The sequence below is a fragment of the Carcharhinus amblyrhynchos genome, chromosome 8, assembly GCF_965287045.1.
Source record: "Carcharhinus amblyrhynchos chromosome 8, sCarAmb.v2.hapA, whole genome shotgun sequence".
NCBI lineage: Eukaryota > Metazoa > Chordata > Chondrichthyes > Carcharhiniformes > Carcharhinidae > Carcharhinus > Carcharhinus amblyrhynchos.
This window is the reverse complement of record NC_137331.1, coordinates 116,092,560-116,114,781: the sequence shown is the minus strand read 5'-3', so window position 1 is coordinate 116,114,781 and position 22,222 is coordinate 116,092,560. Positions and strand designations below refer to the sequence as shown.

Here is a 22,222-nt window from a genome sequence, read left to right as displayed (position 1 = left end):
GGTGACACAATGTCACAGTGGTCAGCACTGTTGCCTCATGGTGCAAGGGACGTGTGTTTGATTTCGGGTTTGGGTCACCGTCTGTGTGGAGTTTGCATGTTCTCCCCAAGTCTGTGTGGGTTTCTTCTGGATCCTCTGGTTTCCTCCCACAGTCCAAAGATGTGCAGGTTAGGCCATGCCAAATTCTCCCTCAGTGTATCTGAACAGGCACCGGAGTGTGGTAACTAGGGGATTTTCACAGTAACTTCATTGCAGTGTTAACGTAAGACTACTTGTGGCTCATCAACTTTAACTTTTATTTAAACTTGTAATAAAAAAAGTTCTGATCCTGATTTGTTGAGAATGATGCTTCAATACTAAATATTGTATTTTAAAAACATCAATAAGCAGCAACATAGAGATTCAGTAAGATTGAAGAGTAACTGTTTAAGGGACCAAGCATCAAGATACAATCCAATTGCTGACAAATCATGAACTGCCTGTGCAGGTGGTCTCAGCAGCTGTATTGAAACCTTGTGTATTACGTCTTCATGTCTAGGTGGTGGTGTGCTGCCTTCTTGAAGCGTATGTATTGTAGGAACAACTTTACAGTCCATGTATTGTAGGAACACGTAAGTGTGTGTTACACATAATTGTGTGCCAGAGAGTGGTTGTGGAGGATTGCTTCTCTGAGTGGAGGCCTGTGACTAGTGGAGTGCTGCAGGGATCGGTGTTGGGTCGATTATCGTTTGTCATCTATATCAATGATCTGGATGATAATGTGGTAAATTGGATCAGCAAATTTGCTGATGATACAAAGATTGGAGGTGTAGTGGACAGTGAGGAAGGTTTCCAAAGTTTGCAGAGAGACTTGGACCAACTAGAAAAATGGACTGAAAAACGGCAAATGAAATTTAACGGAAACAAGTGTGAGGTATTGCACTTTGGAAGGACAAACCAAAGTAGAACGTACAGGCCAAATGGTAGGACTCTGAAGAGTGCAGTTGAATAGAGGGATCTGGGAATACAGGTACAGAATTCCCTAAAAGTGACGTCACAGGTGGATAGGGTCGTAAAGACTGCTTTTGGTACATTGACCTTTATAAATCAGAGTATCGAGTATAAAAGTTGAAGTGTTATGGTAAGGTTATATAAACATAAGAAATAGGAGCAGGAGTAGGCCATCTAGCCCTTCGAGCCTGCCCCGCCATTCAATAAGATCATGGCTGAAGGTATTGGTGAGGCCGAATTTAGAGTATTATGTACAGTTTTGGTCACCTAGTTACAGGAAGGATGTAAATAAGGTTGAAAGAGTGCAGAGAAGGTTCACAAGGATGTTGCCGGGACTTGAGAAGCTGAGTTACAGAGAGAGATTGAATAGGTTAGGACTTTATTCCCTGGAACGTAGAAGAAAGAGGAGAGATTTGATAGAGGTGTATAAGATTTTGATAGGTATAGATAGAGTGAATGCAAGCAGGCTTTTTCCACTGAGGCTAGGGGAGAAAAAAAACAGAGGTCCTGGGTTAAGGGTGGAAGGAGAAAAGTTTAAAGGGAATATTAAGGGGGGCTTCTTCACGCAGAGAGTGGTGGGAGTGTGGAATGAACTGCTGGATAAAGCAGTAAATGCGGGGTCACTTTTAATATTTAAGAAAAACTTGGACAGGTTCATGGATGAGAGGGGTGTGGAGGGATATGGTTCAAGTGCAGGTCAGTGGGACTAGGCAAAAAACGGTTCAGCACAGACAAGGGCCAAAAGGCCTGTTTCTGAGCTGTAATTTTCTATGGTTCTATAATGTAAAGTCGCCACAATCCCAGATGACCATAGGCTGCTCTTCCCTTTGAAGGGGGAGCTGACTGGTCAGGCGAGGGGCATGAATAACTTCAGCCAGTTACAGGAATTGAACCCATGCTGTTTCTGTTGCTCGAATCCCAAACCAATCATCCAGTCACCTGAGCTAACCGGCCCCTGGTGACAATGTAGTGTCCTTCTCACAGCTTGCTTTTCTACCTATCTTCGTACTGTCAGCAAATTGGCTACAATACACTTGGTTCCTTCATCCAAATCATTAATACTGATCATGAATATTTGAAACCCCAGCACTAATCCCTGTGGTAGTCCACTAGTTTGCCAACCTGTGGTAGTCCACTAGTTTGCCAACCTGAAAATGATCTGATTGTCGTGACTCTGTTTCCTGTAATCCTCAATCCATGATGATATATCACCCTAAAAACCATGAGCTTTATTTATGTAGTAACCTTTTATGAGATGCCTTATTAAATGCTATCTGGAAAACCAAGTGTACCATAGTCACAGGTTCACCTTTATCCACTCTGCTTGTTGCTCCCTCAAAGAACAAAAGAATTTGACAAACATGATTTCCTTTTCACAAAGCCATGTTGACTCTCTGCCTGACTTCATAATTTTCTAAATGTCAAAGAACAAAGAACAAAGAACAACACAGCACGGGAAACAGGCCCTTCGGCCCAACGAGCCCGCGCCGCCGTCCCACTGTCTCAGTGACCTATTCATGATTTTAGTCTACACCTAACGTGCGAGGGCCTGCTACTACTTCCTTATTAATGGCATTTAGCCATTTAGGGAGGCATAGTAGCAGAGTGATTAGTACTACTGCCTCTCAGCACCAGAGAACCAGGTTCAATTCTGGCCTTGGGTGACTGTCTGCATGGAGTTTACACATTCTCTCATGTATGGTTTTTTTCCTGGGTGCTCCAGTTTCCTCCTACTGTCCAAAGAAATGCAAGTTATGTGGACTTGCCGTGATAAATTGTCCCTCCGAGTCCCAAGATGATAGATACAGCCATGGTAAATCATAGAATGCTACAGTGCAGAAGGAAGCCATTCTGCCCATTGAGTCTGCACTGACCATAAGCCCACACAACCCCTATCCCCAGAACACCATGCATTTATCCTAGCTAGTCCCCCTGACACTAAGGGGCAATTTTGATGGCCAATGCACATCTTTGGACTGTGGGAAGAAACCGGAGCACCCACAGGAAACCCATGCAGGCACAGGAAGGTTGTGAAAACTCCACACAGACAGTGATCCAAGTTGGGAAATGAACCTGGGTCCTGGTGCTGTAAGGCAGCAATGCTAACCACTGTGTTGCATGTGTGGGGTTAGGGGGATAAAGCAGGGAGGAAAATGATCTGTCAGTTAGTCAGTGCAGACTTGATGGGCTGAAGGGCTTCATTCTGCATTGTAGGGATTCTAATAGTATTTCTCCAATTAAAAATGTTAAATTAACTGGCTTACAGTTTCCTTTTTCTTGAATAGTCATATTACATTTGGAGCTTTCCAATCTGTTAGGTCTTTTCCAAAATGCAGGGAATTTTGGAAGATTACAACCAATGCATCCAACAATGCATTTATTTTAACATTTTAACATTAACAAGTCCTGGGGGCCTGTCAGCTTTTAGTCTCACTAGTTTTCATAGTGACAGTGATTGCTTTTAAGTTCCTCACTCCCTTTTGCCTCTTGATTTTCTATTATTTCCAGGATAAAATGAGAGAGAAGAAATAGGATAACAGATTTCACTTTTCCAAAAAAACATATCATTTCACATACTTTGCTTTGCTCTCAGTGTTTTCTTGTACTTTGCCGCAACTTTCTTCCGTGGCCGTGTTATTTTCTGCTTCTGTTGTTTCATCCACTGGCAAATCAGGATCCCTGTTCTCATTACACCGTGGAAGAGTGCGTTTTGGAGGTTGGGGAGGTGGAGATGGATGGTCTGTTACAGGATCCTGGTCTTCCTTTGAAAGCTCCTTCCATTTTTTCTGTTAACATACAGAAAACTAATTAAAACTTTGTTATGTTTTTACAATTACAACACTAAACAAAAGCAACATCATAATTTTTGAAAAGTAAACAGGAAAAGGCATTGAGTGTTTCTTTTGAATACATTATTTTGCCAATCTTCCCAACCATGACAGAAACACTGCACATTTTTCACAAACTTAACTATCCAGTAAGTCACAAATCCACACTACGGATACAATGAAGCTGGTTCTTTGGCTTATTGGCTTGATCCTTTCTCAATACCAGCCTACTGCTTTCCTGTTGGAGAATTAGTTTTGCTTAAAGTTTCTACTATATTGCCAAAGATCTCATTCACTTGACCCACCCCAAGAGAGAATACTTTGTAACAAAGCATCATATATTTGAACTAATTTGATTCAGAAGTTCTATAAATTACTGACCCATTGTAATTTTAAATATAGCACTCTAAAGACAAGAGGAAAAATCTCAAAGATGTGTCTTGGGTGACAAAGGTTAAAACTAGATATATAATTGGCCAGAAATGGTCTCTACAAACTGTTCTACATGGCTTGGTTTTACAATGTTGCATCAAGTAGACCAGAGTTCCAGAAGTTCTTGTTGGATAATGATCTTTCACATGAAAGACAAGGATATAAAAACAAAGGGAGAAATTATGTCAAATTTTCCTAATATAGATTAAATACTTGAGGAATACCCATGATACAGTAGACATATATCTGGAAGGACGTTTGATGATAATGAGCTTCTCTAGCTTCAGGAGCTGTTCCCTCAGGCTGGCAAGTTAGGTAGCACACTTGCCTATAAGTGGTATCTTTCTCTTGTACAAGTATGGAGTAATTAAGAGAGTCCTATATGGATGATTGACTTTGTCAATTTTGTCATACATAGCAATACCATTCTGTAGCATCACACTTCCTTCTTGAGACCTACACAGGTCAACAACAGTGTCTCACCATCATTAACATAGCAGTTTCTTCGAAGTGTTTCCAACCACCTGTGTATACTGTCACGTAGAAGGGAGTCTGCAATATGGATCACAGAGTAGGAAGGCAGCAAAGAAATTGAGAAGGAGTTTTTAAAGGCTGTACAGAAGAGGTACAAATAAAGGTTTTAATTAAAGTAAGTTGAGAAAGAAAGTAGCATCAGCTGGCTCAAATAAACTGGAAATAAAAGAACTCCATTGAGCAATCACTGCAGGTAGAGATTGTTCTTTAGGGAAGAAAAACTAACTAGAATCAGTAGCAACTATACAAGTTATTGTTCTACATTAAAGATTTATTTTCTGGTGTAAACGTATGAAGCATACATGCACAGATGAATGATTTAGATTGGTGATGTTAAAGGGCAAATGTATCGTACTCTTAGAATTAGCAATGAACACAATTACAGCCCAACACCCAGTAACATAAGACATACTAAATGAGCAGATAAAACTTGGACAAACGGAGTTTAAACTGGAAAATGAAAGGCCATCCCTTCGGGATCCAAGACAAGTCAGAATTCATTAATGCTGAGAGATTAAGAACTGTGCAGAAGCAAATGGATTTAGGTGTTCATTTAAGCAAATCATTAAAAGCCACTGCACGGAATAAAATGTAATCAAAAAGGTTAATGGCGCATTGGCCTTTATCTCAAGGAGCTTGGAATTCAAAAGTAAGGGAGAAATATTGGTTAAACTCCATCTGAATAGAAAAATATACTGTAAGGATATATTGTCTTGGTGGAAATACAGTCCAGAATGTAGAAGAGTTAAATTATGAAGACTGACTGCATGAACTTGGTCTATATTTCCTTGAGTTTAGAAGATTGGGGTTTTGGGTTCCTTTGAATAAAATAATTTGATGATAAATACAGAAAAACAATTTCATCTGACGGGTGAATGTAGAAAAAAAGGACAATCTTAAAATGAGAGTCAAATCATTTACGAGTGAAATCAGGAATTCTACTCAAAATAGGCTGTGGATAGTTGACAAAATTTTCAAGACTGAAATTGATAATTTTGTTGGAAAGAGGCATCCAGAGAGATGGATTAAGTCAAGAAACAGAACTGAGATAGAGATCAGCCATGATCTAATTAAATGAAAGACCAGACTCAATCAATGTATTTATTTGGCTGATTAACTTTAGAGTGAAGGAACAGAGAGTGACTTTACAAAGATCCTTCAAAGTTTGTTCAAAAAGGCAGATTTTAAGGATTTCCATAATGCTGAGAGAATTGGAAAAGCAGAGGGATTCAGGGCAAGAGCACCAGAGAGCATGGCCAATATCAATTAATGATGTGAAAAGAGACATGAAAAAAACACTTTGAATTGTATTTGGAAGCAGAACAAGCAAAATTAAAAATTCACTCGCTTGCAAAATAATGACAGCTACACAAGATTTAAGATTGGAGGCGCCAAGAAGCTCTGGCAATGTTTGGGATCTCAAAGTATTCATTGCTGATATTTTCAATCTCACAATATAATGCAAGATATAAGATATCAAGTAAATTTCCCAGCAACAGAAATTGATCCAATAACAATGAGAAGTCATGAAACTCATTGCAAACTAGTTACAAAAAATAAGTAGGAAGATCCATTTATAACTTCTGTCTTTTCAAGTTGGTTCCAGAGGTGTGTAAGCACAAAGGGACCAAAAACAAGTGAGAGGATTTCTCAGCTTAAATACATATATTGTTGACATATATATAATATATATTATATTGTATGTATAATTAAGTAGAGATACATGTACTTAGAATATCAAAGCCACATCATAAATCTAGCCAGGCAAATTCAGAAGACCATCAGTCTATTAGGAACTGAAGGCTTTATTAATGTGACTGGTGATATAGTGACCAATACTGAGGTTCAACTGTCATTTTTTTAAATATGCAGACTACATTCTAATAATATCTACATCGTAGGTTTGAAAAAGTGGTTTTAATATATTCTAATGCTTCATTTAGTATTTGAAAGATTGTAAAATTTGCATCCATTAATCAATGAAAGAAAATTATTTCGTAAAGTTCTATCCTAATAAGATATTCTAATGTCTCTCCTGCATTCCTGAGACAAAGACACATTTTTGTCTGATGACATTCATATAACACTTTTAACGTAGGATCAAGATGCTTCTGAAAAGCTTTATCAACAAAATCTGATGGTGGGCCAGAAAAAGAGGACCAAAAGCTCAGTCAAAGCAATGAAATTTTGACATCTTAAAGGTGAGAGAAGCAGAGTCATGGAGAAGTTTATAGAGGGAATTTCAGAGCTTAGGGCCTAGGCAACTAAAGACACTGCTGCCAATATGTACCCGAAGACAATGGGGCATCAGTGTGGTATGTGTGGAATGTGCAAAAAGTACTGGAGGAGGATTGCAGGGTTGGAGAAGAATAAAGTGATAGGGACAGGAAGAAACATTGGAACTAGAAGTAGGTCTTTCGAGCCTGCTCCATCATTCATTATGATCATGGCTGATCATTAAAATCAATATTCTGATCCCCCTCTTCCCCTTATATCCTTTGATCCTTTTACCCCCAAGAGCTATATCTAATTTCTTCTTGAAATCAGACAACGTTTTCGCCTGATAGGGAACGAAAAGGCCATGGAAGGATATGAGAACCAGGATGATGTTTAGCTCCAGTTTGTATAGGTCACATCTCTTTCAATAAATCTTGTTGTTGTTAGTTTGAATCTACATGCACAAATCATTTCTTTTCTTTTTGTTTAAAACCCACAACGCCTAACAGTTAGGACGTGACAGTGGCAGCTGCCTTCTTGAATCAAGTCTGACAAACCAGCACCGTTTTCTGTAAACTAACTCATTGCTACCCAAGTTCTTTGGGATATGAAGCAAAACTCTGAAACTATAAGGAAATAGTCAACTTGAAAAAGAACATGATTTTTATGTTTCATGAAAAGCACAAGAGTTTATTCTTTCTGCTGCTGCTGTTCCTCCTCTTGCACCCTTCACACACATTTCTCCAAAAAGATTAAATCCTATTCTGGAACAATGGGCTGTGATCCACATATTCTCAGATTAGAAATAATGATTACATTTTTACCTGTACAGATTCATCTCCCCTGATATATTTGGCTCCCTCTATAACCGCCATGTACGAAAATCTCAATTGATCTGGAGTCTGTATGAGTCCCATCCGATACTTCCTCATTTCTAATAATACTTGTCTGATGTCCACAGAGGAAGGATCTTTGCGCTTCTCCATCTATAAGAAAAACATCCTACTCAGCAGACAATTTAGTCCCTGCACATAACATTTGTTTTTATTTGTTCACAGATGTGAGTGTCACTGGCATGACTAGCATTCATTGCTCATCTCTAATTGCTCTTGGGAAGATAGCGGTGAACAGGCTCCTTGAGTCACTGCAGTTCATGTGGTGTAAGTACACCCAGACTGCTGACTGGGGGGGAGTTCCAGGATTTCTACCTAGTGACAGTGAAGGAATAGCAAAATAGTTCCGAGTCAGGGTGGTGTATAACTTAGAGGTTCATAGTTTTGCAGCACGGAAAGAGGTTCTTTGGCCCTGTGTGTGCGTGTCGCTCATGAAGCAGCTATCTATTCTAAAACAAAAGCAAAATACTGCAGATGCTGGAACCTGAAACAGCTCTGATAAGGATCATTCTGACTTGAAACATTGGCTCTATTGTTTCTCCATAGATGTTGCCAGACCTGCTGAGATTTTCCAGCATTTTCTGTTTTTGTATCTTATTCTAATTGCATTTTTCAGCACTTGGCCCATAATCTTCTATGCTTTGGCATTTCAAGTGCTCATCCAAATGCTTCTTAAATGTTGAGGGTTCCCACTTCTATCACCTTTTCAGGCAGTGAGTTCCAGATTCTCACTATCCTCTTGGTGAAAATGTTTTTCCTCAATCTTCTGCCCCTTATCTTAAATCTATGCCCTCTGGTTATTGACCCCTCTATTATGGGGCACAGTGGTTAGCACTGATGCCTCAGAGTGCCAGGGACCCAGGTTCAATTCCGATTTTGGTCACTGTGTGTGGAGTTTGCGCTTTCTTCTCCAGGTGCTCCGGTTTTCTCCCACAGTTCAAAGATGTGCACGTTAGGTTGACTGGGCATGCCAAACTGACCCCAGTGTCAGGGGATTAGCAGGGTAAATGTGTGGGGTTACAGAAATAGGACCTGGGTGGGATTGTGGTCAGTACAGAGTCAATGGGCCGAATGGCCCCCTTCTGCACTGTAGGGTTTCTATTAAGGGAAAAAGTTTCTTGCTTAGGTAGGTTTTTTAAAAAAAAATTCTACGCTTGGTTATCTCAGCTGTTCAGAAATCTTGACGTTACAAACTATTTAAGTACTATATGCCTCAGAACAGCATTGGTTGAAAAAGGCTCTATCTGAACCACATTTAGATTTCTGTCATAATTTATATTCTAACATAAGAACCAGGAGCAGGAGTAGGCAGTTCAGCCTCTCCAGGCTGCTCCACATTTAATGCAATCATGGCTGATCTCATTTCAGCCTCATCTCCATTTCCCTGCCAACTCCCCTTGACCCTTCATCCCTCTACTAATTAAAAACCTATCCATCTCCTCAAAGTTGTTTAGCATTCTGGCATCCTCTGCACTCTGAGGTAGAGAATTTTACAGATTCGCAACCCTTTGAGTGAAGCAATTCCTGCTCATATCGGTTTTAAACCCGATGCCTCTAAGCATAAAACTATGGGGATAGGGGATAGGTGACATGTGATGTAGTGAGCAGAACCACTTCCTTGTCCACAGGGCAAGAGAGAATCGCAGGGAATTCTGCTAAGACTATCTCACACACTGTCTTGTGACAACCAGAGAAGGTGCATTACCCAAGGATTAGAATCAGGTCAACTGTCCATATTATCAGCCACTGAAAGTTGGCCCAGGAGATTTAGCCTGCTCAAGTGTCAACTTGAACTGAACTTTGACAAGTTATCTTATCAGCCTTGTTCTTGTTCCACTGTCTGAACATTAAGTTAGCCTTTGGCATTATAATTGGGCTTTGTGCGACATGCAAAAACGCCATAACAAATCATGTAGCATAGATTTAATGTGCACCTAAAGATATGGGGACAACAACATGGTGTTTTCAAAACAAGTTGTGACATGCTTACTCACCAAAAGAAGACAGGTATCTACTAACGCGAAGGTACCAGATCGTCCAATGCCTGCACTACAATGAACAACAACAGGTCCACACTCAGAATTCAAGCAGCCAGACTCTCTCACTTTTAGCAGAAAATTAAGGAATGAGGCAGGGGATTCGGGCACTCCAAAATCAGGCCAAGTAGTATAATGGAAGTGTAAGATCTCTCTGGTCTCTCCCATCTAATAAGACAAAATAAGAGCAAGCAACACAACTTAAGTTGTTACTGACACTGGATGGGAAAAAAAGAATGTATAGCATTTCCAAATCTACAGTGCACCATTTTTAAACCATATAATGACTGCTACAAAGGTCAAGAAAGTTTAAACGCACAAAAAGGAAAATAAATTCCAAATCACAAAAAATCCACTTCCTTTTGGACCATTATTTAAAATTAAGATGTTCTTTAATGAATGTTCAGAATAGTGTTATGTTCTAGGGCTTCAGTTTTAAGAAAGAGATCAAAATTTTAGAATTACAACACTTCTTTAAAACTAGGGAGCACAATTTAAAAATAAGGGTGTCTCCCTTTTAAGAGAGATGAGGAGGAATTTCTTTTTTCACAGGGCGATTAGTCTTTGGAATTCTCTTCCCCAGAGACAGCAGTAACTGTATCAAAGGATGAATTAGACAGATTTTTGATCTACATGAGAGTCAAGCATTACGGAGGGAGGTAGCAAAGTGGAGTTAAGGTCACACTAAGATCAGCCATTATATTACTGAATGGCAGAACGGACATGACCTTAATCTTGCATCCAGGTCCCCTCAGACTGAAGGATCTGGGAGGGAAAAGCTCAAAGCCACGCAATTACTTTTTTCTTTCAGGGTAGGAAAACGGACATTGGAAATCAAGGTTTTCTAGACAGGTGTTCAACAGCAGCCAGATGGCCCTGAAACAAACCAGTGTTCACTTAGCCCTTATCCCACGTGTAGGTTCATGGTCCTGCAAATAACAGGGAAGGCCTAAGTCAACATCAGGCCTAAGGCAAAGACTTGAACTCAGCACATGAGCAGCAGAATCAGGTCAGCTGAGCACACGTCAGGAGCACTCTGGCTAGCTTGTGTCAAAGTGGAAGGAAATCCACCCTAAATGTAGGTTCAAGCATTACTATGACCGCATTAGTATGAAATTGTGACTATTTTAGTTAACTGTGTCCTTACAGAAATTCTTTGCAATTGAAGTTGCCGCACAGTGTAGTAGGATTTTACATCTTCAGACAACAATCTTAAGCTGAACTGAGTGTCTTCAAATGACATTACTTCAACTTCCTTGCTTGGCCAATACCTTTCACATTTTACCTGCAAAACAGATGATAATGTTTACCATTTTGCCTTTAAAGATATTAAAAACAGAGTTCACTAAAACAAAATCCGCATTTGTTGTTTTATATCACAGATGCATTCATGAAGTTACATTCAGCTACTCATCTGAAATTACCCAGCATTTCACATGATAGGAGTTCCACAGGGGAATTGGAAAAAATTGATAAGTAGAAGACAATTTTATCCATCAATGGATAGATAAGTGTTCAAACTTATTTGTGGCATAACAGCACTATTAGTAAGACAGCTTAAACAAATAGCATTTGTTATAACTGAATGTCCATAATTAAATATTACCCTCACCCAACCACACCCAAAAGGCAACTTCACGAGATAGAAAGGAGAAATGGTACTTCTGGATTATGACGTGCCTATAAATACTGGAGGGGAAACTATAGAGGTAATAATACCTTAGAATAAAACCCTTGAACTAAAATATCCTTTTGCAATGGGCTACCTTTACCGTGCACCTGGAAAAAAGATTTGTGCATTTAATGGTAGAAGTCCCGGCTGACATTTTAGGGTTAGACTGGAGGAATGGTCACTGGAGAGAAGTAATAGAGGGTAGACAGCTCCTTATGGAACCAAATTCAAGCACGTGTCAAACCTTTAGGAAAGGAGACAACGTTGGGTGGGAACAACTATGGGAAGCAAATCGATTACTACTACCATTCACTAAGGTAAACATTTTCCAGTTTAAGCTAAATTGCAATAAATTATTTTGGAGCTGCCAATGTCACTCGGACAACACTTCCTAACACTTCCCAATTTTTTTAAAAAAGTAAAATCATAGTCCTGAATTCTTCTCCTGAACAATGTGGCACTTCCATATAAAATAAGAATTTTCCCACTGGGCTCCAGGTTTCCTTACAAACAAATGCATCACTGGATCAGTGCCTAAACATTGTTGTAGTTTTTAAAATTTCAGTAGTACTCTTGCATACACAGGCTCTGTCAATGTACACTTTAAGCTTTCTGGATTTAGGCAAGGGCTGTGCCCTTACGAGATGAGTACATATTCTGTTTTTCGCAAACAAGAGAAATAAGTGTAGATTTGCCAATAGCTTTCTTAAGTGAATCTTCAACATGGCGATAGGTTTCCATGTCCCAAAGACTGGATTAACCAAAGAATAACCGGCATATGTCCGAATGGGGAATCAAGTAGCTTGCGTCAATACCAGTGTTATCAACAACTGGAAGATGCACAGCAACGTCAGGAATGCTTCTCAGGAAGAGCAGTCATAACTTTACTCAGTCCTTCCCCCAGATGGCATACTTGAGGTCAGGAATTATGTGGGGACTGTCTCCATCACCAGACCATTTTATTTGTACATTTTAACTAGGACAGGTGGGCAAGAATCCCCCCTTTGTTGACAGCTTATCACACAAATGATAATTTGCTATCTTTTGATATCATAATATATAAATTGTCAGTCGAATATTTTGTTGAAGGCTCAATTCCAAATTCATGCATTTTAAATCAAGCAACAAATATGTAAGTTTGAAAACATTTCACTTACTGATCCCTTTTCAATGATACGATTCAACATCACAACTGCTCTGCTTTTTTGTTCCCATACCATTTGCCAAAAATGACCACAAGAATTTGGAAGTGGACCCTGTAAAGAAATGAACACACATAGTAATACACTGAAATCAACCCGTAAAGAGATGCACACACACTGTCATATACTGGAATCAATCTCATGTTTTGATGTGATGCATGACTGAATGTATACCATAAGGAGCAGCCATTACCTATGAATCTGAAGTTTCTTTATAATGTCAGTTAGTCCTTCGAACGCATTCGGCATTTTAAGGTGATCATGGCTGATATGTGATCTTATTCCACATGCCAGCCCTTAAGAACATAAGAAGTAGGAGCAGGAGCAGGCCATCTAGCCCTTCGAGCCTGCCCCACCATTCAATAAGATCATGGCTGATCTGTCGTGGCTCAGTTCCACTTTCCCACTTTCTCCCCTTAACCCTTCATTCCCTTGCCTACCAAAAACCTATCTATCCATGTCTTAAATATATTTAGCGAGGTAGCCTCCACCACTTCAACAGGCAGAGAATTCCAGAGATTCACCACCCCTTGAGTGAAGGAGTTCCTCCTCAACTCCGTTCTAAACTGTCCCCCCTTATCTTGAGGCTGTGCCTAGTCTTGTTGTCCTTTCTGAGAGGGAAGAATCTCTCTACCCCTACCCTATCCATCCCCTTCATTATCTTATACGTCTCTATAAGATCCCCCCTCATCCCATTTGCCTTCTTGATCACCTGCTGCACCTGCAGACTGGGTTTTAGCGACTCGTGCACAAGGACTCCCAGGTCCCTCTGCACCGTAGCATGCTGCAGCTTTTCGCACTTTAAATAGTAATCCCTCCTATTACTATTCCTGCCAAAGTGGATAACCTCACACTTGCTAACATTGTACTCCATCTGCCAGGTCCTCGCCCACTCGCTCAGCCTATCCAGATCCCTCTGCAGACTTTCCACACCCTCCATGCAATTTGCTTTTTCACTCATCTTTGTGTCATCAGCAAATTTTGTCACCCTACACTCAGCCCCTCCTCCAGATCATCTATATAAATGGTAAATAGCTGAGGCCCCAGCACCGATCCCTGCGGCACTCCACTAGTTACCAACCGCCAATCAGAATAGCACCCATTGATACCCACTCTCTGCCTCCTATTAGACAACCAATCCTCTATCCACACTAACACCTTACCCCCAACTCCATGCCCCCTAACTTTCTGAAGCAACCTTTTGTGCGGCACCTTATCAAACGCCTTTTGAAAATCGAGAAACACTACATCAATCAGTTCCCCTCTGTCTACCGCACTAGTCACATCCTCATAGAATTCCAATAAATTTGTCAAACACGACTTCCCCTCAATGCATCCGTGCTGCGTCTGCTCTATCAAACAATTCTTCTCTAGGTGCCTCGCTATTTCTTCTTTGATGACGGATTCAAGCATTTTTCCAACCACAGACATGAAACTAACAGGCCTATAATTCCCTGCCTTTTGCCTGCTACCTTTTTTAAGCAGCGGTGTAACATTAGCCGTTTTCCAATCTTCCGGCACTTCCCCGGAATCCAACGAAGTTTGGTAAATAATCACTAAGGCATCTATTATCACCTCTGCCATTTCCTTCAGAAAGGGGCCCTTGCCCCATAAATAACAAAGAACAAAGAAAATTACAGCACTGGAACAGGCTCTTCAGCCCTCCAGGCCCGCACCAACCATACTGCCTGACTTAACATAACCCCCTACCCTTCCGGGGACCACATCCCTCTATTCCCATCCTATCCGTGTATTTGTCAAGACACCTCTTGAAAGTCACTACCGTATTCACTTCCACTACTTCCCCCGGCAACAAGTGCCAGGCACTCACTACTCTCTGTGTAAAAAATCTGCCTCGTACATCTCCTTTAAACCTTACCCCTTGTACCTTAAACCTATGCCCCCTAGTAATTGACTCTTCCACCCTGGGAAAAAGCTTCTGACTATCCAGTCTGTCCATGCCTCTCATAATCTTGTAGAATTCTATCAGGTCGCCCCTCAACCTCCATCATTCCATTGAGAACAAACCAAGTTTCTCCAACCTCTTCTCATAGCTAATACCTTCCCTATCAGGCAGCATCCTGGTAAATCTTTTCTGTACCCTCTCCAAAGCCTCCACATCCTTCTGGTAGTTTGGCGACCAGAATTGAACACTATATTCCAAGAGTGCCTAAGATTTTATAAAGCTGCAACATGACTGACCAATTTTTAAACAAAATGCCTCACCTGATTAAGGTAAGCATGCCGTCTGCCTTCTTGACTATCTTCTCCACCTGCATTGCCACTTTCAGTGACCTATGTACCTATACACCCAGATTCCTTTGTCTATCAATATTCTTAAGGGTTCTGCCATTTACTGTATTTTTCCTATCTGTATTAGACCTTCCAAAATGCATAAACATCAATAAATTACTCAAGATTTTATCTGAACCACCAAACACTGTCAACTATTCACATGATGTGGAGATGCCGGCGTTGGACTGGGGTAAGCACAGTAAGAAGTCTCACAACACCAGGTTAAAGTCCAACAGGTTTATTTGGTAGCACAAGCTTTTAGAGTGTTGCTCCCTCACCTGAAGAAGGAGCAGCGCTCTGAAAGCTTGTGGCTTGTGCTACCAAATAAACCTGTTGGACTTTAACCTGGTGTTGAGAGACTTCTCACTGAACCGTTCACACCCCACCGTAAAACTTTCAAGCCTGGTCGGTATTGCATGTAGGATAGATTCAGCTCTTGACTTCTGTTCCTGCAGGGCAACAGTGAAGTGCTGCAAATACATTTATAGCTTTTAGTGCCAAAAGTCTGCATTCTGCAAAAGTTATCACCTCACTTTCCTAGTCTGTCGACTTCACTTTCATTTTGAGAGGTTTGGGTTTAAACAGAATGTGGCTTTAAAAACTTCACAGATCAGTGCTTTACTAAAATAGAACAGGATCCTACAGAGCAGAAAGAGGCCATTCGACCCATGAAGCCTGCACTGACAGCAATCCTACACAGACCCTATCCCCGTAACCCCCTATATTTATCCTGCTAATCCCTCTGTCACTAAGGGGCAATTTACCATGGCTAATCAACCTAACCAACAGATCTTTGGACTGTGGGAGGAAACTGGAGCACCCAAATGAAACCACGCAGACACAGGAAGAATGTGCAAACTCTACACAGTTACCGAAGGTTGGAATTGAATCCAGGTCCCTGGCACTGTAAGGCAGCAGTGCTAATCACTGTGCCACCCTTATTCTTTCAGTTTTTCTTTATCATGGCATGTCCTGAAAGTATACTTTTATGGGTATTAGTTACTCGTATTGCTAAAATCAAGAAACTTCAATCAAACATTATTTTTATTTAATCATTAAGCTGATCTTCAAATACTTTTTCTTGTCTATGCAAGTTCAACTATTCCACTACAGCTTCCCTCCCCTTTTCAGATCATTCCATACCACAGACACTATTCATATGAAGCAGCCTAAAGACAAGACAGGGAACATCATCCTGACTGAACGTAAGAAATAAGAGGTGGAGGAGGCAATTCAGCCCTTGAAATCCACTTCACCAGTCAATGAAATCATGGCTGATCTTCTACTTCAACACTGTTTTCCTGTATTATCCCCATATCCCTGAATTATTTTAGCATGTAGAAAACTATTGCTCTCAGTCTTTAACATACTCAATGACTGAGTCTCAACAGATCTCTGGGATAGAGAATTCCAAAGATTCAGTAGGGAAAAGACACTAAAATCTTTGTCAATAGACAGGCAATGGCTAGTATTTAAAGAAATTCTACACAGTCTACAACACATAGACATTCATCTAAGACACAAACATCCAAAGGAAAGGTAAATTAGCCATGGTTAACAAAAGTAGTTAAACATTGCTTTAAAGGAAATGACCAATAAGGATACCAAAAAAGTGGCAAGTCTGAGGATTGGGAGCAACTTAGAACCCATCAAAGGGCCAAGAAACTGATTAAGAAAGGGATGACAAAATATGAATTTTGGAGGCTGCCTCGCTCAATATTTTTAAGACGCGGGTTGATAGGTTTTTGATAGGCAAGGGGATTAAGGGTTATGGGGAGAGGGCAGGAATGTGGAACTGAGCCACGACAGATCAGCCATGATCTTATTGAATGGCGGGGCAGGCTCGAGGGGCTAGATGGCCTACTCCTGCTCCTATTTCTTATGTTCTTATTATGTTCTTATGAATGCAAACTAGCAAGGAATACACAAGGTAGACTGTAAAAGCCTTTTTAATAACGTGAAAGGGAAAAGATTAGCCAGGACAAATGTGGGCGCCTTTCAGGAGAAACTAATGGCAGAGCATCTAAACAGTTACTTTGCATCTGTTGTCAGTGAAGATGCTGAAAATCTCCCAGAAATGCTACGCAACCAAAGGACTTGTAAAACTGGGGAACTAAAAGAAATTACTATTAGTAAAGAGATTGTTAGTACTTGAAAAGTTAACTGGATTGAAGGTTGATAAATCCCCTGGACTAGATGAGCTACACCCCAGAATGTTGCAGATGGCGGCTAGGGAAATAGTGGATGCACTGCTGGTTGTTTTGAAAATTCTTTAGGTTCTGAAAAGTGCCAGTGAACTGGAGAGTAACAAATGTAACCCCAACATTTAAGGAGGGAGGAAGGAGAAAGGAGAACTATAAACCTGTTAGTTTGACATCAGCAGTAGGGAAAATATTAGAATCCATTATTAAGGATGCGACAAGTGGACATTTAAAAAGGAATAGTAAAATTGGACAGTCAACATGGATTTATGAAAGGGAAATCTTATTTGACAAGCTGAGTTTTTTGAGGATGTTACTTGTAGCATAGATAAAAGAGAACCAGTGGATGTGGTGTATTTGGATTTTCAGAAGGCTTTTGATAAAGTCCCACTGAGGAGGTTAGTAAATAAAATTAGAGAACATGGGATTGGGGGAATGTATTAGCTTAGATTGAAAATTGATTATCAGACAGAAAGCAGTGGATAGGAATAAATGGATCACTCAGGATGACAGCCTGTTACTAGTAGCTTCTGCAAGGTTCCATGCTAGGTCAACAGCTATTCACAATCTATACAAATGATTTGAATGTGGGCACCAATTGTAATCTTTCCAAATTTACTGATAACGCTAAACTTGATGGGAATTAATTTGCAAGGACAATGCAAAGAGGCTTCAAGAGGACTTTATTCACTTTGGCAGAAAAAGAAACAAGGAGGCAGAATATTTCTTAAATAGTGAAAGGTTGGGAAGTGCAGGCATCCAAAGGGATCTGAATGTCTTTGTTCATGAGTCATGAAAAGCTACCATCTGGGCTCAGTACTTTAAGTGTTACGTTGGCCTTCAGCACAAGGGGATTTGAGTACAAGAGTAAGAATGTCTTGCTGCAGTCATATGGAGCCTTGGTATAGCCCCACCTAGACCACTGTGCACAGTTTTAGTAAAAAGTCTGACAACACCAGGTTTTAGTCCAACCTATTTATTTGATAATATACTCGCAAGCTTTCGGGTTAGCCCCTTCGTCAGGTGAATGGAGAGTTCTGGCCTCAGACAGAGCATATAAAGCACAAACTGTCTGTGCTTTATATGCTCTGTCTGAGGCCAGAACTCTCCATTCACCTGACGAAGGGGCTAACCCGAAAGCTTGCGAGTATATTATCAAATAAATAGGTTGGACTAAAACCTGGTGTTGTCAGACTTTTTACTGTGTTTACGCCAGTCCAACGCCAGCATACCCACATCACAGTTTTAGTCCCATTATTTAAGAAAGGATATACTTGCCAGAGAAGGAGTGCAATGGAGATTCATTAGGTTAATTCCTGGAATGCTGGGATTGTTTTAGGAGAAATTGAGGAGACTGAGTCTGCAAACCCTAAAATTTTGAAGAATGCAGGATGACCATGTTGAAACTTACAAAATTCTTAGATGGTGTCACATATATATGATGCTTCTCCTGGCTGGTAGGTCTTAATGTGGAGATGCCAGCATTGGACTGGGGTAAACCAACTGTTACTCACCTGTTTGTGATCAGAACTCCCCATTCACCTGACGAAAGGGCACAGCCCCGAAAGCTAGTGGTGTTTGCTACCAAATAAACCTGTTGGACTTTAACCTGGTGTTGTGAGACTTCTTACTGTAGGTCTAAAACCAGAGAACCTAATCTCAATGGGTAAGCCATTTGAAACCGAGACAAGGGGAGATTTCTTCACTCAGAGAATGCTGAATCTTTGGAATTCTCTACCACAGAAGGCTGTGAGCTCGATCACTGAGCATGATCAAGAAAGAAATTGATAGATTTCTGGAGACCGATGACATGAAGGACATGGAGATAGTGCAGGAAAGTGGTATTGAGGTAGATGATCAGTCATGATCAAACTGAATGGCAGAACAGACTCAATAGGAAAAATGGCCTGGCCTATACCTTTCTCTATGTTACTCAGTGAAAAAAATTCCATATATTTCCTTCCTACTGTCCTTTGAATCAGTGACATGAGATCTTCTATATGCAACTTTAGGGAGCAGAGTGGATCTCAATTTAATGATACATTCAAAAGAGGGTGGCTCCAAACAGTGCAGCACTCTTCCAGCGCTAAATTCAAGTCAACCTTGATTTTTATGAAGTTCTGGAATGGGACTTGAACCTAAGACTTCTAACTCAGAGACACGAATGCTATCCACTGAGCCATGGCTAACACCTTAGGGCTCAGGCTAAACTATAAACTGGGTTCATAAATAAGTACAATTATCAAATACAAAAGTCCAAAAGAAAACAATTTAGATAAATCACACTAGTTCACTCAACTTAGAAAATAAGTTACAAAGCAATATCATTTTTTAGAATTGCTCCGAGATTTCAGAAGTGACTTTTCTCAGTTTCAATTAACTTACCAATGCAGAAGTTTATATGTTTAATCATTCATAACAGTGGCACAGAAGTTGTTTTGTTTCAAAGGAGAGAAACGTTGCACAGGGAAAATCTGCCTGGCTGTTACTTGCCTGAAAACCCTTATTTGAAACTTACAATTTCATATGGTTGTGAAAAGTGCCCACATAACCAACTTTTGCCCTGGTGTAAATTTATTTTGAAATCTGAACTGTTACCGGATTCCCTGATAAAAGGTTCACAGCTGTGAAAACGATGCAGTTCTCCCACCCCTAGAGAGTTTAAAAGGCCACAAATGACTTGAGACTATTCATGGCCCTGTGGTGATTATAGGCTATTTCCAACACCTGGGTTTATTTAACACTAAAAAAACCCATCACAACAAGTGACTCGTTCTCTTTTGAAATGTGATTTGCATAAGGCTTATGCTCCACATTGTTACGGACAGGAGGGGATTAATTTAAACAGCCCTGATTTCTCTTCTCACTACCATTCCATAAAATAATCAGGTGTTTTTGATTTCTCCCTTTATAAATGGCAGAGCATTTTCCTCAACCTTTAAATCTGGAGTGTTCCAATCCTCTGATTAGCTTGCACAGCAAACTCCAGATAAGGTAAAACAAAAGGGTTGGTTTATTTCACACACACACACACACACACACACACACAAATTGCAAGAAAGGGGTTTCACAACATCTGCCCTTTTTGCACTCATTCAGTAGACAAGGGGTAAGAAAAAGAAAGGGGTACAAAGTCAGGCCACAATAAAAATACAAGTTATGTTACAAGTCCATAATCAAAAATCTAATGGAATGTTTCTTCAGAAGGTGGGATGGTTGACTGTTGCAAGGTGATCTGTCTTTTAAGAAGTGAAGACTTCCACAAGGAGAGAAGGCACAGAGGTGAATTAGACTTGAAGGCACCAATTCAAATGTTCTAGTAATTTGGGGTACAGACGAGGGCCAGGCATTGGTTGCTGGACAGAATTTCTGCATCTGCTATCTATTCAATGGTAAAATGGTAGTCAGCAACAGGTAGTTTTCCTGGAGTTATTGTTCTCTTCGGAAGTCAAACAGTCAATGAAGATCCAACAGCTTATTAGTTAAAGGAATTCAGACAGCTCAAGTCTGGGTTATGTGACAGTGCAGCTTCAGGCTGCCTAACGAGACCCCAATGTTTTGGAGCAGGTAATGATTGGATGATTAACCCCACATTGGATACACAAGAGTCACAACCTGTGTCCTTAGAGACACAGCTTTCTGGCAGAATTCTTTAGAAATGTAAAGAAACTTTGTGCAGCTCTACGCATCTTTTTTTTAAAAAGCATAATGAAATTACGCTGGTTTGTCTGAAGGTTAGAAATTCCTCTGGTATGAGTTGTGGCTAGCCAGGATGAAGTCTTTCCATTTTTTAAATTAAAAATGCTATATTTTTTACAAAGTGGTCCAGTATGTATTTATTTTCTTTCAGGTTTCAACTGGGACAACATAAGGAAGCAAAGATGCTTCTACAAATAACTAATCAATTTTATAATGATCATAAACTGATAGGCTACCATAATGCCATATATTAGAAATATACAAAGTTGAATATTTAACATATTCCTATTTATCAAATCCATATTCTAATACATCACTGCTCCAAGTTTATGCTGGAGTAGAACAAAACAAAAAATTGATAAATTATAAATAAGTATTTAAGAGTTGCATGTAAGCCATTAGGCTTTTGCATCAGGAAGAGATTAGTCTCGAAAATTCAGTTCCAACCAGGCCAGTGTTTTGGAATGCCACTGTATCGTTGACTTGACGTATCGGACTTGATATTTTTTAAAGTAGAGAAAAAAGAACAAGAAATAGTTTTTCACACTTTCCCTGTTTTGCTCCTTTCCAGGGCTTTAATGACCTACATAACAACTCCCTGTAAGATTATGCCTAACAGCTTAGCATGAAAAGTTGCCAGGGTTAATACCCAGAGGGTAAGCATATCAAGTTGCAGTTGCCCAGTAAATTAGACAGACAGCAAAGAGAAGCAAAGTTTATAGCATATCATTTCCCTCCCCAAAGATGCTGTCTGACCCACTAAGTTTTAGCAGCGTCTGTAGAGAGAAAGAAACAGAATTAACATGCCCGTGAACTTTCATCAGATGCGACTAGACCTGCTGAATATTCCCAACATTTTCTGCTTTTATTTCAGATTTTCAGCACCACAGTATTTTGCTTTTCTACTAAATTTTATACAGGATTGCACAGAAAAGGACCAAATATAATTGGTTATGTAGCTCATTGGTTTCAACTCCAAGTGGCTTGAGATCAATTCCCAGCCTTCACTACGTTTGTATTTAAGTTTCTCCTTCTGCCAAATAGCAAATTTCTTCAGTCTTAGCACAATTATCAATGTTACTTCCCAACTTTCGAAGCATGTGAATAGATATGCACGGTCAATCCTTTCATCCAACCAAGTGGAAAGAAGAGGAGAACAGAACAAAACAAAATTGAAGTAAAACCATTCAATTATTTGACATGACAACAGCTCAAAAAGAAAA

The 22,222-nt window shown here is 40.1% G+C and overlaps 1 protein-coding gene across 2 annotated transcripts in view; it reads right to left on the bottom strand.

Moving 5' to 3' along the window:
* The window catches only part of LOC145346857 (tyrosine-protein phosphatase non-receptor type 2-like), a 77,139-nt gene that overhangs the window by 17,486 nt on the left and 37,431 nt on the right, over positions 1-22,222 (bottom strand). For both annotated transcript variants that reach the window (XM_080194700.1, XM_080194699.1), the window contains exons 4-8: positions 12,760-12,858; positions 11,078-11,215; positions 9,889-10,098; positions 7,826-7,987; positions 3,568-3,776 (exon numbers count right to left, since the gene is read on the bottom strand). In XM_080194700.1, the coding sequence (XP_080050826.1) occupies positions 3,568-3,776; positions 7,826-7,987; positions 9,889-10,098; positions 11,078-11,215; positions 12,760-12,858 (818 nt within the window). The remainder of the gene's footprint in view (positions 1-3,567; positions 3,777-7,825; positions 7,988-9,888; positions 10,099-11,077; positions 11,216-12,759; positions 12,859-22,222) is intronic.